Source organism: Macrotis lagotis, chromosome 2 (assembly GCF_037893015.1).
Source record: "Macrotis lagotis isolate mMagLag1 chromosome 2, bilby.v1.9.chrom.fasta, whole genome shotgun sequence".
Lineage (NCBI taxonomy): Eukaryota > Metazoa > Chordata > Mammalia > Peramelemorphia > Peramelidae > Macrotis > Macrotis lagotis.
In genome coordinates, this window is record NC_133659.1 from 252,202,308 (window position 1) to 252,214,929 (window position 12,622).

The window sequence follows — 12,622 nt, forward strand, 5'->3', positions numbered from 1 at the left end:
GAATCAATATTTGCCCCTCCTCCTTTTCTCTCCTCCCTCAACCAAGACCTGATACCTACCACTAGCAGCTCTTTCTTTCCATTTCTGTTTGTTCTCCTGAATGTATTTGGTCCAGGTGGTACGAAAGCTCACCAGGTCAGGATTGAGGTCACCTGGTTCCCTAGAACAATTCAGAGAGGGCTGACACACTGGGAGCCATGTATGGGAAATCCCATCCTTGATGGATATTCCTTCCCCTTATTTCCACCCTCAAACAGTCCCATGGATCCTGGATGACTCCCGGTATAGGACCCTACAACAAGTGAACGTGAGATGACTTACTGGCTCATTAACCTTTCCCAGCCCCCACAACTATAGAACCATGCCATGAGGAAAGGATGGGGGGAAAAGAGGGGAAAAATAATAGATTCAGGTGGAAATCAGCTATCAGAGAGAACTTGACCCCATGTCTTCCATATCTAACTGCCTTTTCTGTGGGCCTTCCCTACCAATCCAAAGCCAAAGGACCTGGACATCCCTTGAGAATTGAACACCAAAGGCTCCTCCCAGAAGCTCTTACCTGGGCTTTGTCTTTGCCTTAGAACCCTCATCTACCAAGGGCTGGACACTCTTCTCAGCGACATCAGTCAGTACAGAGAAAGTAGGCTCTACGATGAAATCAATGAATCCTGCAAGGGGGTGGGGAGGAGGGGGCAGAACAAAAGTTGGACCAGTGGGTGATGGTTCTGATTCAATTCAGATCTGAGGAAGGTCCTGACTCAGGGTCTAGGGACTTCCCATACAAAAGGGTTTTATGATCAATCAGCCCCTTAAGATCCTATTTTACCACACACAGCTCAGGTGAAGTCTGGTAGGGTTTAGAAACTGTCTGATCCTGTCTTCAAAAAGACCCAATCCTGGGACTTTCATTGTTCCCCCCCCCCCACTACCACCTCCCACCCCCCCAACCTCTCCTCCCTACACAGCCTGGTGGTCACTCACCGATTTGGGACTGAGCCACCAGGGTGGAAGTTCGGTCACAGAGTGGGGAGAAGGGCAGGCCCAGCTCTGCCTCTTTGTCCCCCTAGGAGAAAGAGGGGAGGTAGGGGGAGATAGAACATTCCAGGCTAACTTGAAGCTTTTCCATATATGAACTAGGGGACCCTGGGAGGCAAGGTCAAGGATTCAAGGGCAGGGTTGGAGGAGGGAACTATGGAAAAGAGGGACTTTTCAATTGAAAGACATTCAAATACCATCCAAAGGAGCCCTAGTTATTATCGTCTTAGCATATGCAAAGTTTGAATGTTTATTCCCAGTGGCAAGTATCCAGTTCAGAGAGAATAGTTGGAGGGATAATGGATATTCCTGTAAAGCACCAGAAAGGTGGGAAGGAACCTGGAGTCAAAATTCAATTGTAAAGGCAGATCCCTCCCCATTTCCCTGCTTCTTGTCTCCCTCTCAATCCTATTCAGTAAGGCCAAGAGAAAAAGTCCTATGGCCAGAGAGACAGAGTAACAGAAATAAAGAAACAGAGCATCATGTGGATCACTTACCTGCCGGAAGAATTCTTCCATGAGGGCTTTGGTCCACCGACTGTGGACAGACCATTGTTTTGTAGGATGACTGATGTCAGCAGCATGGAGTAAGAGGGACAGGGCCTTGGACTTGTCGATCCTGAAGTGTGAAAGACTGGTCATTTTTGAGAAGAAACCCTATGGCACTTACACAATTTCAGAGAGGACCTCTCCAAACCCAGACACATACTCAAATAAGAAATACCATAAACATTCAGGAACTTCTTCATATAAACACTACGAATACAACACAGGCTGGACTGTCCACAGACAGAATTAGTGTGGGTCTATATATATTTCTATATGCATACTCTAATACATGCCTATATGTAGTCATATGTGCCTCTGTGTATTACATATATGCATATATCTAGGTATATCTGCATTATGTGCATATATTGTATATATACATATAAATGCTCGGGACCGGACACACACATGCTCAGTTTGTTCTTCTAATATAGAAAACATCTATAATTCCATTTGGTGGTGTGGAAATTCCTTCCAACAATACAGAAATGCAGACTACCACTATCCATATTTAATTGATAAAACCCAGGGATTTCTCTAAGGCAAAGAGATATAAGTAACTTGCTTGTATTCACAGGGTTAGTAAGTATCCAAGGTAAGATTTGAACTCAGATTTTTCTGATTCCAAACCTAACACTTTACCTGATAATGCTATGCTGGAGATAAAAATAGAGATACAAGCAGTCTCTACCCTCATAAGAGACTCAAGTTCTATCCAGTTCTGCATCCAAACAACTACATACACATATTTAAGCAAAATCAATAGTAATACTGCATCATATTTCTTTTCTTTTCTTTCTTTTTGAGGCAATTAAGAATTAAGTAACTTGCCCAGGTCACACAGTTAGTAGGTTGGATTTGATCTCAGGTCCTCCTGACTCTAGAGTCAGTGCTCTATCCACTGCACCATCTAGCTGTCCCTCAACTCTACTCTTCTCCCTCCCTCCCTCCCTCTCTCCCCTTCTCTCTCTTTTCTCTCTTCTTTCTCTCTTCCCTCTCTCTCTCCTCTCGCCTTTCTCTTTCTCTCCCCTTGCTCTCCTTCTCTTTCCTTTTTCTCTCTTCCCTCTCTCCTCTGTCTCCTTCTCACTCCCCTTTTCTCTCTCTCTCTCCCCTCCTCATCCCCTCTCCCCCCCTCCCTCTCCTCTCTCTTCCCCTCCTTCCTTTCTCTCTCCTCTCTCTCCCCCCTCTCTTCCCTCTCCCCTCTCTTTCCCTTTCTCTCCTCTTTTTCTCTCTGTTATTCTCTCTCTCTCTCTCTCTCTCTCTCTCTCTCTCTCTCTCTCTCTCTCTCTCTCTCCTCTCTCTCTCCCCTTATCTCTAGGATATTTTTTATGTGGCCCCAACTGAGCCTTTATTGGAGCCTTGGAAGGTACAGGTCATCCAACTTCTGAATACTGAAGCTGAAAAATACTCTTAGCCCTTAGATCAGGGCCATACTCCCTGGACCACAGTCTCCTCAGCACAGGTACACCTGTATGCACATATATACACACTTATATATATACATATCCCCTAGATCCCCATAATGGACATTTTCATCTTGATTGGTCCAACAGGTATATGGCCAGACACAACATGAAACTCCCCTTTGTTATATAGCCCACCTCTCCAGTTGCTGCAGGGAGGTCTTCATGGACTTGACCTGCTGAAAGTGACAGGACATGTCTGTGGCCAGCACCATCTCAATGACCAGGGATCGAAGCTCTCTGTGCAGAAAGGCAAACAGATTTCAGGTTTACACCTCAGGCCCAGCAGCAGCCTGGGAAAGTTGGATGGAGCAGAAGAAGGCTGGGAAATTGACCCAGAGGAGAAGAGAAATCATTTGTTCTTGATAAAGAACTCTTTCTCCAAGCCCTGGACTCCACAAAGAGAGGTCAGGGTAAGCTTAGGGGTAGAAAAATAGAAAAGGAAAAAGGGGCTTGAACTAAGCATTTCCAAGAGGGAGGAGGAGTGGTCACCCACACAAACTCATCCTTGGTGAGATTGATAAAGATGTTCATCTCATCATCCTGCATCATTCGGAAGACAGAGCTAATGTGGTGATTCTCCAGCACTGAGCGATCGTTGTACAGGATGGCACATTCTGACCTGAGTGCCAAAGATCATCTGCATCAGCCCCCTGCCCTAGGAGAGCTCCCAAAGCTCTTACATCTCCTCGGCTCCTCCCACCTCCCCCTCACCCCAGGCCCAGGCCCCTCACTTGGTCTGGATGTGAAAGCTGTTGGTAGTGCCTGTGTGTTCATAGTCATGGATGGCAGCAGCAAAGATGATGGCCAGGACCTCAATCTCTGACAGGCAGTGCTGGGGAGGGGGTGGAAATAGGAAAAAGCCAGGTCTTAGGGATATTGAAGAGGTAAACAAGAGCTGAGAAAGTCCTTCTTAGGCTACCTACCATAATATCCCCACTTCCAGCCCCTGGGGCAAAACTCAACCACATTCATTTCCTTCTGCAAAATCAACTCTTATGTTAAGAAAGAGCATAATAGCTAATAAGCATTTGTATTTACATTGGGGGTCCCAAAAGTCTTGATGCAATTTTGTTTTTGCAACTTAAAATTACACCAGAACTTTTGAAACACCCTGGATGAGCTTTAAGATGTGCAAAATGCTTTAGTATCTATTTTATCCTCACAATTGCATTATTAACTCCATTTTACAGATGAAGAAACTGAGGCTCACAGAAAATTAAGTACCTTGCCCAGGGTTAAACAGCAAGCATCAGGCGGGATTTGAATTCAGTTCTTCCTGATACCCAAATCCGGAACTATCCTTTATATCATCTCACTGCCTCAAATTTCTAAGATTTCAACTTCCCTGAAAAAGGTCCAAGATCCTGGTGTCCTATATATCCTCCCATATACCTTACTTCTATACTTCACCCACAATCTGAGACAATTCCCCCCTAAGCTAAGAAAGAAATCAGAAATTCAAAGTCCACACAAGCAGATCCCATTGCTTTCTGTCTGACTTCCTTTGGGGGCTGGATATCTGGGGACACCTACCACCATCCCAGTGCGAAGAAGAAAGCAGTGGACTGTTTGAGTGACATCAGCTGCGTGAATCTGGTTGTGGTAGGGATTCTTGTACTTCCCATAACCCACCTCCAGTGCATCCAGGAATGTCATTAAGAACACAGTGGGAAGCTGCAGCAGGAAGAATAAAAGTTAGCCTTCATGAAGAACTGGCTGAAGAAAGGGAAGAGTCAGGTCATCTATTCTCAGAAAGTCTTTAAAAGCAAGATAACCTCCTTTCTCCTCCAAGCACTTAATTATTGAAGCAGATCTATCAGACACAACAGAAGAAAAGTACATCACAATGTTGGCAAAGTCTTTTTTCACCCAAGAGACCTGTGGAATTAATCCTCTCCTCATTTAGTATATTTTCCCTGTCCCTCCAGCTACTCCTCGTCTGCCCTTGTTTCTGTACCTGTGTACATGGCCATTATATTGAAAGCTTCCAAAGAAGAATTTATGGAAGCCTCCCCATCCTGGAGACTAGATTTCAAAAAGTCCATAAAGTTGGACAGGAAATCATCCTTATTTTCACTAACTTGGGGGGAGGGGGAAGTGATCCTCTGTATTTTCATATGATCTTTGACATTTTATTTTATGCATTTAAAATCATTAATCAGATAGGCATCCTTAGATTTCACCAGACTATCAAAGGAGGCTGCCATCCACAACACACAAAAAAGTTTAAGAATCCCATCATCTGAGGAGGGTCTAAAGTAAGGGGTGTCAACCTGGATTTAGGAAGATTGATTTGGAGGGTTGTGGATGGGTGGTTGAAGAATAAAAGGAAGTTAAAAGCTTCAGACTTTCTCCTCCCCCTATTCAGTCTTCCAGACCCCAAAGCCAAACCCCCTCCAAGCCCTGGAGGGCTGTGCCCCAAATACAGGGAATTCAAAAGAACTGTTTCCATGGAAACTACCCAATGGTTTTTGACGTTGCCATGGTGTCCCTTGGGGTGGGAGGGTGAGGAAGAAGAGAGGGGAGGGCCAGAGAGAGAGACCAGGTGCCCAGGGAGGGAACAAAGATAGGAAAAAAGGTTTAGACCAAGGTTTCCACAATTTGGGAGAAGCCCAAAAAATAGAGCTCAGATTAGGACAAAAAAAGAGCAAAAGAGGGTCTGGGGATCTTAACGCTAGCAAGGGAGGTGGTCTAGAAAGAGCCCAACAAATATTTTTGTTTTTATACTGGAGGCTTCAAGCCAGGATGATCCCTGAAGAGTTAAACAGAGAATTTAGCACAGACTTGCTTTCTGGTTTTGTGAGGATTAAAGATTGAGTGGGGAGTGGGGGGGTCTATCGAATAATAACTGTCTCAAGTTTACAAAGCCCTTTCTCTACAACAATAATTCGAGTATTATTATCATTCTCATTCCCTTAAAAAGGAAACTGAGGCTCTAAGAAGACATAAGACTGGTCCAACGTCAGATGACTGCTAAAGAAGAGAATCAGGACTAAAACCCAAGATATCTTATTCACCTGCTTCCTGGAGGTGGAATTTGGAAGAAGGGAAGTAGGGCTGCTGCAGGAGGGATGAAGGTCAGCCTTCAAGAGGAACTTTTTGATCTTCGAGATTTGTCATTGACCACAGAAAGCTATAGACTGAACTTCTCTTGAAAGGGTAAAGGATTAGGTTTAAGGGAGAAGGCTTTAATCTGGGACACAGTCTGCCTGGCCCAGTTGTTAGGCAGATGCATTTAAGTGTCCAAGGAGAAGACACACACACACAAACACACACACACACACACACACACACACACACACACATACACAGACCATCCCTGTAAGAGCAGAAAGATAAGTTGATTGATTTAACTAACCCCCTTGGAAAGATTAAAGTTCCTGGATAGATGTACTCCACCTAATTTTCCTTTCCAATTGACCTCCCACACTGGATGTATGCACACATGCAATCTCCCTAGCTGCTTACATCAACCCTCTTAGACTCCAAGTTTACCAAACAATCTCCATGGCAATAGCTCCACCCCTCTGAAGCTAAGAGACAGGCTTCCTCCTCCCTCATCACCCCCCCCCAAATACACACATTTTTCCTTCCTTTCCAAATGACTTTTCCATGAGGATGAAGTTCTTCCTGCCCAGATTCCCAAGAGATGCTCCCTCCACTGGGACCCAAAAGAGAAGGGGTTTTAACCCTTGAACACCTCTCCCTGGCCCAGCTGCTAAGCAGATTTGGCTTCAACTCTCTCCTCTGCACATCCTCAACTCAGCCTGGGGCCTACTCTTCCTGAGAGTTTCTTGGACAGAGACCAGGGATTGAAAATTACTAGATCTTTTTCCTTTTTTTTTTTTATTTTTTACTCCAGGAGGAGTCTCCTGGAGAACATCTGGAGATGTCCATTGGCCCCAGATGGCAACATCTGGCAACTGTCTTCAACCAAGTCTAGGGGAAACCTGGAAGAGAAGGCTGGGAGGTTTCCTAGGGGAGAAAAGAGGAAGCCATAGAGAACAAGGAAAGCAGCCCAAAAATTCAGCCTAGAGAAAAGGAGACGAAGGTGAAGAAGGAAGAATCTCAGAGATGAAGGAAAGGCAAAATAATAGAGCTTTTTGCTCCTGGTCCCGGTTAAATGAGGAGACTAAGAAAATCTTCTATCCTGGAGATCTTTTCAGAATGAGAGGGAGAGAGACAGACAGAAAGAGAAAGAGACAGAGACAAAGAGAGACAGAGACAGAAAGAGAAAGAGACAGAGAGAGACAGAGACAGAAAGAGAAAGAGATAGAGACAGAGAGAAAGAGATAGACAGCGACAGAGACAGAGAATGAGAGAGAGAGAAAAACAAGAGAGTCAGCAGCAGAGTAAGACTACTCTGAGAAGAAGGAATTTATGGACTAATTTCTGACCTTGAAGCGGCTGATGAGGTTGTGTCGAGTCAGCAGCTCAAAGACGATGGTCCTCAGGGCATGATCATCTGCCACCCGGTTCAGAGCAAAGACATCAAAGCACCAATGGTCCAGGGTCTGTGTGAAAGCCCAGGGGTTAGGCAGACTAAGAAATGAGGTCATCCCAAATCTACCCCAGGGGAGTATCCCAGAAATAAGAGGGTCAGGGAAGGGAGAGGAAAGAAGGGAGGGAGAAAAATTTGGAACTTAAAATCTTACAAGAAATGAATTTCATAAGCAATCCTTACATGTAACTAGAAAAAACATAAAATATTAGTAAATAAAAATAAATAAAAATTTTTTTGAAATAAAGAAAAAAAGGACATTGGAAATGGCTTCCCAATGGGAAAGACATGGAAGCAAGGTTCCATGGAGAAGCACAGCCTCCTTGCAAAAAGTAAGACTGCTGGGAGAATTAGAAAGAGCATGCAGGAAATAGGGGAATTCCTTTAAGAAACAGTTTGGTGGGCTTTGATCTCCTCCCTTCTTTCCAGACACTCCCAGTTCCCTACCAGCTTCCTAGAGCATCACCTTAAGACAGTTGAGAACAGCATTGGAGTAGGTGGGACCCACAGAGGTGTAGGTTCTCCGGAACATCCTAGGGGAAGGGGAGGAAAAGGTGTGACAGGGAGTACATGAGGTTAGGGGAATATTTTAGAGAGTGGAGGAAATAAGGGTCTGTCATGGAAAAAAAAAAGGGAATAGAATAATAATTACATGAGAAGATGATGGCAAAGGAATGAGAATTGAGGAATGAAAGATGGTATATAAAAAGGAAGTATAGAGGGACAAGTGATTAAGGAGTATAAGAAGTAAGGTAAGTAAAGGGAGTTCTATGAAGTGTGTGTGAAGGAATGAAAAGAAGGCTGAGGGGGAAGATATCGATAAATGTGTGTGTGTGTGTGTGTGTGTGTGTATACACATATAAAAATGCTATTGTTGTTCTGTCATTTCAGTTGTGTCCAATTTTTCATGACCCCATTTGGGGTTTTCTTGGCAAAGATATTAGTTTGCTGTTTCCTTTTCCAGCTCACTTCACAGATGAGGAAATTGAGGCAAATAGAGTGACTTGCCTAGGACCCAGCTAGTAAATGTCTGAGGTTAGTTCTGAATTCAGGAAGATAAGAATTCCTGACTCCAGGTCTGACTATCTATCCACTGCAGGATCCAGGTCCAGGGGAATAAAGAAATAGGTAGGCTGAGGGAATTAGATTTGGAAAGAGCTAAGGGTCTAGAGAGGCAGAAATGGATGGTAAAGAAGCAAGAAGGGGTATAAGGAATACATAGACTGAATAGTCAGTGGGGCTCAGAGGAAGAGGGAAAGTGGGAAGAGATTGTTGTGAGGAAGCCTCACCTCTCCACAAATATCCCAGCCTGCACAGCATGGACAATGCTTCGGAATTTTGGCTTTTCCTCTGCTCGTCTGCCCTTGGCTCGAGCCTGTTGGGTGAAGGTGGATGCCAGCCAGTCCCTAACCTCTGAGGGCACTGCATCTGAGCGGAGCTCCTGTAACTCATCTTCAGTGTCCAGTATTTGCCTAAAACCCAGGATAAGGAGGGAAGAATAAAAGAAAAGGATCAGCATTACTCCCACCTTGATCCCTACACCCCCTTGGGAATTTTAAGAAGTGAAAATTAGGAGTTCTGACTCCAGTTTTCTCATTTAGATTCAGTTTCTATCTGTTTCTATATGTCTTTAGCTATTTCTTCCTCCATGTTTGTGGGGGGGGGTGGGGAGTGTTTATGGAATCTTTGAATTCACCCTCTCCACCCCATTTCGATATATTTCCCTCTGCTTTTCCCTTTTTTTTTTGTCTCCCTGAATGCTTTCTCTCCCTAATCTCTGGTTTCTGCCTATTTGTATCTTTTGTGTCTCTCTCTGGTTTTTATCTCTTTATGATTTCTGTCTTTCTCTATCTCCTCTTCCCTTCCCTCCCTCTGGCTATTGTTCACCCTTCTTGCACTCTCCCTAGCCTTCCCTCACCGTGTCTCATCAATGTAGACAGCTTCTAACAGTGAAGCTGTATACTCCAGGTTCTTCTTCAGCTCTTCAATGTTCACTTCCCCATTCTCCAGCTGCTTGACCATGTAGCGCAACCTTAAGGAAGGAAAAGGAAGGAGGAAGCACAAACTTCAGGAACTGTTCCACATGTGGCCCACTAGCCATGCTCTGGGTCAGGAAGCATTTGGTTCGACCATCCTGCAACTCTTGGCTAGGCATGTAGTTTATCCAGGGCTAAATTCAATCCCACACTGCTTCCCTCAGGCCTCCAACCTACTTCTGAGCTACTTTAACCTTATCTCCTTTCACTAAAAATATGCCCACAAGTTCACACAAATAAGAGCCTTTACAAAAAAGAATTACTCATAGCAAATTTATATCAATTTTTCCACACAACAATTTTGTGAGAGAGTTAGTGAGAATATTATCATCCCTATCAGATGGTTAAGGAAACTGAGGCTGGTGGAGTTTAAGTGGCTAGGCTAAGGTCACATACTTTGAAAGAGGCACAGCTGGTACTAGAAACAAGATTTTCATACACATACTTTTTTCTTTATAGTATAATGTCATGGTCTTTTCGATATCAAAAGACAACTACTACTACACTGACTCTCCATTGTAGTCTAAGTAATAAATACCCTGGTTCTAGTCTGATTTTGGCACTTTGTGACCTTGAGCTGGTCATTCCTGATTAGGTGAGATGATCTCCAAAGTAGCTCCTAGCTCTCTTGATATCCCCCAGACAAAAAACAAAACAAAAAAATTCCTTCAGGATTGTGTAATTACACTCACATTTTTATAGTACTTTGTGGCTTTCAAAATACTTTCCTCACAACACTCTGGGAAGTGGAGATAAACCTCATTCTGATCCACTTAGCACAGTTCCTAGAACATCATGCCTGATAAATGCTTATTAACTAACTGACCAATCTTTCAGTGACTTGTCCAGGGTCATACAGCTAACAGGTATCAAAGCAAATAGTGGATCCCGAGGTCCTCAGATTCCAAGATCAGTCGATAATTTTCCATTATACTATACTGCCCCATTTGTGGTTTGGATATTAAAACCAGGTTAGTCTAAAGGTATTAGGGAGGCAATCTGATCTTGTGGGAAAATGGGTTGACCTCAAGAGTTAGGGAAGATCTGAGATGAAATCTACCCCCTAGCTGTAAAACCATAGAAACTTAGAGCTGGATGTATTAAAATGAAATCATGTTAACCTCTCAGAGCCTCAATTTCCTCAGCTTTTTAAAACAAAGATAATAATACTTGTAACTCTTACTTAAACAGGGTTATTGTGAGGATTAAATAGATAATTATGTATTTTATGTATTTAGATTAAAAAAATAATTGATTCTGACCCCACAAAAAGCTCTTTACAAATACAAATTATTATTATTATTATTATTATTATTATTATTATTATTATTATTATTATTATTCCTGTATTAGTCACTGTCACCTGTAAATTAATAATAAAAATGTCCTGAGGGTTTCCTCTTACAACTCAATAACAGTCCTTTCAATTGAAAAAGTGTTCCCTGTGGAGCACAAGAATTGTCGAAGTCACTATGGCCCTGCCAAGGCTCATAGATATTTAGTGGTTTGGTAGAAACACATACACACACACACACACACACACACACACACATACATACATACACACACACACATCTCTGAGTTTGTACATATCTGAATTTTCTTGTGTGTTCATTGAAAGGTGAGAATACAGTATCTATTCTTTTGGAGACTATCCCTAAAAGTACAAACTGCTCATGCTCAAACATCATTCCAGAAATTTGGCCTTCTGAAAAATCTTCTTTGACATTTAACCTCAATCCTTTTCACTGTATAGGATCTGAGGTGCAGGATGGGGTGGGGGGAGGGGAAGAATGGAAAAATTATTTTTGGCTTTAAGGGATCTTAAAGAGGTAAATAGTCTTCAGCATCTATCCCCACCCAGTACCAGCACAAATGCTGAGATGAGGTGAGGGATTAAAGGATCATCCCATTAGGCACATATCCTTTTCCACAAAGTGGGGGAAGGGAATGACTGATGTCCAAGTAACTTCATGAGTCAGGGAAGAGAAGAGAATGAGTCAGGGAAGGAAAATGAAATTCCAATTCTCTAGGAGGTTGGGGGGAAGGGAGGTAGAAAGAACAGTAGTGTTCCTAATCAGAAACCCCTGTAAAATCCTGGAATCCCAGTCAACTTGGGTAGAAACCATGTTCCAAATAGCTCCCAAATCTTCCGACTAGGCAATCCCCCAATCAGCATTTCTGGAATGAAGAGAGCAAGAGGAGTGATAAGTGAGAAGAGAAAGAGAAGAGACTGTAAGTATCTCCCTATGTCTGCTGTTGGAAGGGAGTGATTCTGAAATCTCACCTCTATCCTTACACTGTTCCTTTTGGAGAAAGAGAGAAGGGAGGAGAAAGAAAATGTAGACTGGAGGCTTGAAGTTCATTCCTCATCCCCTGCTCAAGCTTCTCACAGATAAACACTTATATTAAGGAAGAAGCAATGGCTCACTTGACTGTTTGGGAGAGCAGCAGGGAGAGACCAAGTCATCTCTCTAGAGCTCACTTTAGAGAATATGAAGTAGTAAAAGAATAATAACTTTTCCTTTCCAGCTGACTAGTGCTTAAAATTATCTTTCCTTTCTCTATCTGTCTCTCTTCTCAGGCACCAAATCTATCATGGGAAACACATCTCTGATAGAAGGGGGAAAACAGTTGACGTGGCAATCTCCAGGGGGTATTCCCACCCTGTTTTCTAATGTAATCAGAATTCTCCACATCCCTCATCTTCCCTAGTCCCAGTAAAAAGATCAATGTCCTTGTTGTTCTATGATGTAAAGATCAATTTTTTTTGGCAACTCTCTATTTGCTTTTCTTTCTTTTTTTTTTTAGTAGGTGGCACATGGATAGAATGCCAGGACTGGAATCAGGAAGATTTATCGTCATGAATTCAAATCTGGCCTCAGGTACTTAACCTGGGCAAGTTATTTAAACCCATTTGCCTCAGTTTCCTCATCTACAAAATGAGTTGGAGAAGGAAATGGCAGACCACTCCAGTATCTTTGCCAGGAAAATCCCAAATGAGACCAATGAAGAGTTGAACCCAACTGAACAATA

At 43.1% G+C, this 12,622-nt stretch overlaps 1 protein-coding gene across 4 annotated transcripts in view; it reads right to left on the bottom strand.

Moving 5' to 3' along the window:
• The window catches only part of PDE1B (phosphodiesterase 1B), a 33,835-nt gene that overhangs the window by 3,180 nt on the left and 18,033 nt on the right, over positions 1-12,622 (bottom strand). For all 4 annotated transcript variants that reach the window (XM_074225713.1, XM_074225714.1, XM_074225715.1 and 1 more), the window contains 12 exons: positions 9,469-9,582; positions 8,840-9,022; positions 8,017-8,083; positions 7,447-7,563; positions 4,583-4,723; positions 3,781-3,881; positions 3,543-3,668; positions 3,185-3,286; positions 1,533-1,653; positions 982-1,063; positions 560-668; positions 60-160 (listed from right to left, as the gene is read on the bottom strand). In XM_074225713.1, coding sequence (XP_074081814.1) covers positions 60-160; positions 560-668; positions 982-1,063; positions 1,533-1,653; positions 3,185-3,286; positions 3,543-3,668; positions 3,781-3,881; positions 4,583-4,723; positions 7,447-7,563; positions 8,017-8,083; positions 8,840-9,022; positions 9,469-9,582 — 1,364 coding nt within the window. The remainder of the gene's footprint in view (positions 1-59; positions 161-559; positions 669-981; positions 1,064-1,532; positions 1,654-3,184; positions 3,287-3,542; positions 3,669-3,780; positions 3,882-4,582; positions 4,724-7,446; positions 7,564-8,016; positions 8,084-8,839; positions 9,023-9,468; positions 9,583-12,622) is intronic.